General features: G+C 44.2%; 1 protein-coding gene and 1 long non-coding RNA gene across 7 annotated transcripts; one reads left to right on the top strand and one right to left on the bottom strand.

The window, feature by feature from the left end:
• The first annotated feature begins 440 nt into the window (after positions 1-440).
• Positions 441-6,523, top strand: LOC128879868 (LHFPL tetraspan subfamily member 5 protein). Of its 4 annotated transcripts, none has more exons than XM_054129416.1 (6): positions 441-1,829; positions 2,497-2,717; positions 2,825-3,019; positions 5,173-5,260; positions 5,458-5,612; positions 5,681-6,523. In XM_054129416.1, exons 2-6 carry the CDS (start codon positions 2,501-2,503, stop codon positions 5,911-5,913), a joined length of 888 nt encoding a protein of 295 aa, XP_053985391.1. In that variant the 5' UTR covers positions 441-1,829; positions 2,497-2,500; the 3' UTR covers positions 5,914-6,523. The 4 variants fall into 4 exon arrangements, with proteins under 4 accessions (XP_053985391.1, XP_053985390.1, XP_053985388.1 ...); XM_054129415.1 differs by having other exon boundaries at positions 441-2,192; XM_054129414.1 differs by having other exon boundaries at positions 443-1,166.
• Positions 2,887-5,557, bottom strand: LOC128879869 (uncharacterized). Of its 3 annotated transcripts, none has more exons than XR_008457709.1 (6): positions 5,425-5,557; positions 4,956-5,124; positions 4,559-4,864; positions 3,442-4,196; positions 3,114-3,349; positions 2,887-3,027 (listed from the first exon to the last, which is right to left on the bottom strand). It is a non-coding gene; the product is annotated as an uncharacterized LOC128879869 (long non-coding RNA). The 3 variants fall into 3 exon arrangements; XR_008457708.1 differs by having other exon boundaries at positions 3,755-4,196; XR_008457707.1 differs by having other exon boundaries at positions 3,114-4,196.
• Positions 6,524-6,617: the final 94 nt, after the last annotated feature.

Raw genomic sequence — 6,617 nt, 5'->3', positions numbered from 1 at the left:
TTTTGTGCCACCTCCTCGCATATCATGTGCTCCTGATACAAAAATTCAAAATCGGCCAGAATTCCCATACGTACCGAAAATGTGCCCCTTGAATTAGGCAACCTATACTTACGATATGTCAGACCGGTTGCCTATTCGCAGGCGTGCCCCTTCTGTGCGGCAACCTATGTTAGCAGCGTTGTCGGTCCGGTTGCCTGCTCGTAGGCGCAGAAGTGCCATCTCTTCGCTTATCATGTTCTCCTGATGCTTAAAGCGTTACTTATTCGGCGACTGTGAATCTGACGAACATGCTAATATTAATAAGTTGCTATATCCTCACGTAATTTGCTTTAAAATATGCTCGTGAGGGATTGTGCTTGCCCTTGCCCGTCATAGACCAGACAGTCCTAGAAATGGAATGTGTCCCACTGATCCAAAAGGTTTTGTGAAATAATTAAACTCAGTCTTTTATGTTACAAATTGATATATTTTAATGTACATGTCTTTACATAACGTCTCATAGTTGCTTCGTAACAATGCTGGAATGTTTTCAGGATATTTTCTACGCGATAGTGCGGACATTGCTGCGGCCTGTTTCGAACTTATAATTACGGTGGGCCAGCCCAAAGAAAGACCGACAAAGCGATATCCGTAACGAAGAGGGCCGCTGCACGAGGCGACATCCCTACTCTCTACATCTTTCCTGGGACGTCGCCTTTCTCTCGTGTCCAGGGCCCGTGAGAGGCCCCATTCACAGTCCCCGTCTTTTTGTTTCCCCTCCATTCGCCCACTTCTACCTTCTCGAGGAACTTCAGCTCACCTGAGCGGCCATCTTGAACTGTACAGAACTCTATCCTAGCTTGTCCTCCTTAAGACGTGTTTTTCATTCGCTCGAGGTGATCAGCCGCGGCCGTCTCGCGCCCACGAGCCGCTATGCAAGCCGATCCAACGGACTAATCAGTATATCACGCAAGTCGCTCGTAGTTCTCGGTCGTTTTGTGATTCGCCGTCGCTCTACGCTCCATTAAGTACGTTTCTTTGGGTTCCATTTGGAACTGCCAACGTTTCTCGCGAAGCAGTTTCGATCGTCGTGTGTTGTGAACTCGGACGATCGGCACTTCGGCGCGGATGTTTCCGTCGGTGTCTTGAGAAGGAAAGCTTCGATAGAAAGAAGAGGAGCGGAACAGGTACGTTCAACGGATCTTCTTAGGATTTTAATATTTCCGTCGTCGAGAATCAAATTTAAAGATCAACGTGCCTCTTCTTTTCTCGAATAACATCGAGAGTAGCTCCGGAAGATTATTTACAATTTCTTAAACGTAAATATGTGACCAAAAATCGCGCGTTTACATTCATATTTTTGCCTTTTGTTTGGAGTGGATCGGAATTCGACCTCGACAGAGACGAAGTAAAAGTCTGATCTACACGCAAAATTAACATTTGAGTTACAGAATCGAGTATTTCGCGTTTCATTCGTTGTTCGATATTTCTATCAGAATTTTACCTATCTCTCGTGGGGCGAGGCTAGACCCCGAGGAAACAATGAAATGTATTCTTATCGGTAAATGGGCAGTGCATCAACCCACGAAAGAAAAGGCTATACCTTCGGAACCAATCGACGAACGTGTCGGGTGTAAATGTCACGGGCCTGGCAGCGATATAACGTGAGAATCGAGCGACGCACAGTACTACACGAGTCGCTGCAGAATCGGTGATGAGCAGATTGCGGACTTCATGCATTTGTAACGTGTGCTAATTATGGAAAGCGTATGCTAACATCCAAAGTACGAATACTTGAACGAAATAACCACTCGCTACTTGTACTACATCGATCTCGCTATATCTTATTTGTAAGTAAACAAGACCTTATTTAATAGAACCTAGAAGAAAGATCGAAACACAAATAATTGAATGTAATCGATACGATTCTCGCGAAGAAAATATTTTACGTGCATTTTGCATGCGGTTTCCAAATCAGCATATGCCGCAGGTGCAAAAAAATCTGCAATCTGGCAACGAGAAGCCGTTAAAGGCCAACGATTCGCAAAGGAAAGCGACTTCCTCGGGCATTTTCAGCGCGACAATAATATCGTTGACTCGTACGATCCGGAACCAGCTGGGCGAACTTAGCGCACGGAAAGAGAGAGGATTTTTATCCCAGCTAAATAGTTCCGAAGCGAGAGCTGTTCTTTGTTCACGATCCACTCGTGACTGTAAATAGTTTATGTAAATTCTATTTTTATCGCGGTGAACTGTCACTTTTATCGAGAAGGATTCGGTAATATTTACTTCGTAAGAATATCAACAGTCCGCGGTCAACAGTTAACGAAATAACTTCGGTGTGACTCACTGTAGAGCGACGCACGTTTGTATATCGATTACTGGCTTTGTTGATAGCACGCAGATGTTCGATAAATGCATGTGACATTTGTATAGAAACGCTATAGAAGTATCCCGATCCAATCGTGTTCGAGGGTCTTAGAAGCGCTTATTGATCAAACGATATCGTCCGTTTAGGAAAATGGGTTCCAAGATAGAGTACGTGGAGTCCTCTCACATGTACGCGACGAATTACATTCGTAATTCAAAGGCGATCGGTGTCCTGTGGGGTATCTTCACCATATGCTACGCCATAATTGGAGTCGTGGCTTTTGTCACGCCGGAGTGGCTGGGTGACCTAGAGCACGAGAATCCTGGGAGGTTTGGCCTGTGGACCAGGTGCAGCTACGGCGGAAACGGTAAAGATCATTTTCGGATAGAGATGGGAACGTAGGATACTCACCGTAACGTTGGTTCGATATAACCAAGCATGTATCTAACGAGAAGAATTTCTCTTGTTCGTCAGGCGAATTAGGAGAAGAATGCATCGGCAGATTGGACGACTTGTCGACGATCGTCAACATTCCCTTCAAGGTGAGCACGATCTTGGTCGGGATCGCTGTGATAATCGCTCTCTTGACGATCTGCGCGATGCTCCTGTTCTTCTTCTGTCAGAGCACAACTGTCTTCTACCTGTGTGCCTGGATGCAAGTGGTCTCAGGTAAATAACTACGAAACAAAGCGCGTCGATTCCTTATTTAGTATCCGTTATATCGTTAGAACTCTCAGGCCCTCGTATTAAGAAAGCGATTTACCTGCGAGGTTGGCTGTAGATCACCGGGTTGCGCAATCGACCGTGCAAAAGACAAAAGCAAAAATTCACCGTGACGTTGAACATTGGCTTAGAAAGTATAACTCGGCTGGACATTCCCGTGGACTGTTGCTGTAATCTTCGCGTAATACCTTATCAGCGTAGCGCGGTTGCAAATTACAGCGATGCACCGGGGCCAACGGGTCAGGAAGTGACGCAATCGTTTCGCTTAGCACGCTCCTGTTGCGACAGAGTTTATTGTTCACTGGTTTGAATGCAATTAAATCCGGGACATGAACAACATTGGGATGGAATGGTGGTCGCGTACGTACCGGTTGAATGAAATTACGAATCAATTTTACGATGCTTCGGAAGAACGAGGTAATTTCTCCTCTGGCATTCGAGGATTAAGCGGCTCTCAACCGCGATTCGCGTTTTTCCGCGAGTAGAAATCTACTTGCCCGCGAGAATCACGGTTGCGAAATGTATATATAAAACAATAATCCCGAAACAAACAAGTCACGCTGATGATCAAATCACCGCGAACGACTGATTACCCGTTCCTCGAAACGCGTCGTTACAGTGCAGAGTACGAATGTTGAAGAGAAAACCCCTTATTTCGCGTAAATTGCTGGCTTTGCGTACCTATGAGAAATCGTTCAAGTAACCATGTAGAATAGACCGTTATATCAGCGGCCGATTTACCGGTTGGCCAACGCCTTCGCGATGATTGGTCACGTCAAAGGTGGGCTAGATTCTCGTTTGACTTAAAGTTTCTAGTAACGAAGACGACAACGCTCTTCTCCGACGTTTCCGGATAACTTAAAATTCTTCTTAAATCGTCCAGTATACTCTCTCCGTGATTTTCTCCTCGACCGTAAGATTTATTCGAGAAACTAGCGCGATCGTGAATGCAGATGAGCCCCTTTTTCGACTTGTATCGGAACAATACATAAAGTTGTTTGGCAATGACACCGTTTGACGATGGAGGAACGACACAGCGGTTGAGGTCGACGCAGCTGTATCTATAAAATACTTATCCGGTACTGCTGACCTAGTTGAAGAACATTGACATCCTTGATTTGTCCTGCAACACAAGGTACGGGATTGTATAATGGTATTCAATGTTCGTTGAACAATTAGAATTAGGGTTAGATGTATACTCCCTAGATACTCGGCAGCATTTCTCTTCAACTCAAATGCAAAAAGAGAAAAGTTGCATAGTGAATTTAGTAACGTGAAGCTAATACCTTAAGACACTCATCGGCTGGAATAAAAGCTTCCATTCGAAATGTAATTACAACTGAATATATGTAAAGGCACCGAACTTATTTGTACACCTAATAGTTTGTCTAACTGTCCCAATGGGAAACCAATATTCAATCGCAGTAGGTTCACGTTAATGGGGTATTATAGAGAGAAAAACAGTTAACGGGCAATCAAGTTTACGTAACAACGGCGATCATCGGCTGGAGATGAAAGTTGGAAGACGATCGTCGTTGATTGGAGGCATTGCCAGTGATCGTAGCTCGTTTGTACGCCGACAGTGAAAGTCGCCGGTTGAAATGTGAATCAGCTCCCGCGAAGAGGGAAACGTTTCGCTCAGAAACGGACGTTGTAATGCATACCACTCGTCGAATCGGAAATAAATACTTCCTGTCTCTGCGTTATGCGATGGAGACTTCCTTGAACGTGATCTGGGACTCCTCCGTTCGAATTCGTGAATCATTCGGAATTAGTATTTTTAAAGTGTCCCTAAAAATTGTAATTAATAATTAATAGACTAAACTTGGAATGTTCGTCGAACTAACAAAGGCAGGGGGTACCGTTTACGAGCGGGGCATACCTTCTTCGCGAAGAGATAATAAGCAGTGGAAAAGCCAACAGTCGTGCCGCGGTACCTTTCACTGCTGACCTCTTGTACAACATCCGTGAAGAGAGACAGATTGAAATGCCAGCCGCGTTACATGCGTTCGTTCGCGTTAGATGATAGAAACGCCGTTCCTCTTTGCAACCTGCAAACGAAAACTATTTAAATTCAATGTTCTCATTTTTGTTTCCAGCGATATCCATGGCCATCGGAGTCTGCATATATCCGATGGGATGGGACTCGCAGTTAATTCGAGCCGTCTGCGGTGCAGCCGCTTCCAGGTATCGATTTCGTATCGGTTTCGCATCGGACACGATCCTGGATAAACGTATTAAGTCAAAGAATCCGCTCTACAACAGCGGTATTTTTTGTGCTACGTGTACCGAATGCGTTTTACTTATCAATTAATTTACTTATCAATTAATTTACTTATCAATTAATTTACTTATCGATCAAATGAAACGTTGTTGTTCGGCAGATATAATCCGGGAGCCTGCGCCGTTAGATGGGCGATACCGTTAGCGGCAATCGCCGCTTTGGATGCTGCCACCCTCGCCGCGCTTGCTTTTATTTTGGCGTCCAGGCACGTTCGACTGCAACCGGAGCCTTTTACCAATGGTTCCCTGTACAAAGGTACTTTGTTATACAACGAACGAATTTACCATTTCAAAGACGAATAGTTAACGTACCTTCTCTTCCAGGTGAAGTGAATCCCGGATACGTGAACGAAGCACAGAGCGTCGCTGGATCGAGGAAGTCCCTGTCCCTGAGACCTGTCCTGTTGGTCGCTCCGCCGGAACAGGACCGGTACAGCGAACTCTCCAGAGCGAAGTCCCACTCGCATCACAGTCTTTACACGCCTGCCCCGTCGCATCCGGCGCACACGATGTCAACGAACACCTTGAATCATTCTCAACACAATTTTCAATTATAGAACGACCCGGAAACGAGGATACATTGTACATAGGCCACCTTGTCCTCGTTGCTAACGCTATAAACGATTCGTGAATACGTTTTACTCCCGGGTAACTGCGAAAGAAACGAAGAGAAAAGAAGTATTGTACATAATCGAAGTTTAGAATTATCCTTCATGTATCAACGTTTCTAGTTTTTAAACAATTTTGTACGAAATTATATCGTCCGCTGACACTTTTGCGTCTTGTACATACGTTTACTTAACTCGTTAACTTTGTATCTGTGATACAAGGTGATCTTAATCGTTAATATTATCCTGTATATGCTATATATATATATGTATACTTTCTTATTCCTAATAAGTCGCTAATGTCAATTTCTTTTTTATGAAACTCGTAACGATTAATGCATTCCTTTTCTTTTTCTTTTTTTCATCTTTTTTTTATTATAAATATGTAACATAGAGCATTATTTTACAGAACGAGAGTAGTCTTACACGATAAACGAAAGAAAGTATGTACGTATCGGCGAATAAAGACGCAGAAAAAAGAAAAAGCGGGGAAGCGCGATAACTTGCGTTCCTGTACAAATCACGTTTTCTGTTCCAATAAAGCGAAATCGAAAGCCGAGAGCTGCGTTACTTTCATTCGTCCGCGCAAGCCTACCGGCAAAGTGTTTTGCCATTTGGTAACTATGACTACGCTTTAAGGAGACGCAATATAA

This window comes from Hylaeus volcanicus, chromosome 7 (assembly GCF_026283585.1).
Source record: "Hylaeus volcanicus isolate JK05 chromosome 7, UHH_iyHylVolc1.0_haploid, whole genome shotgun sequence".
NCBI classification, from domain to species: domain Eukaryota; kingdom Metazoa; phylum Arthropoda; class Insecta; order Hymenoptera; family Colletidae; genus Hylaeus; species Hylaeus volcanicus.
The sequence above is the reverse complement of the archived record's forward strand: the minus strand, read 5'-3'. Positions and strand labels throughout refer to the sequence as shown.

Excerpts from the sequence above, each read along its gene's own strand:
- LOC128879868 (XM_054129416.1), top strand. The coding sequence starts at position 2,501 with ATGGGTTCCAAGATAGAGTACGTGGAGTCCTCTCACATGTACGCGACG. Across the intron at positions 2,718-2,824 it reads GTGCAGCTACGGCGGAAACG|GCGAATTAGGAGAAGAATGC; the intron begins GTAAAGATCATT and ends CTTGTTCGTCAG. Across the intron at positions 3,020-5,172 it reads CTGGATGCAAGTGGTCTCAG|CGATATCCATGGCCATCGGA; the intron begins GTAAATAACTAC and ends TTTTGTTTCCAG.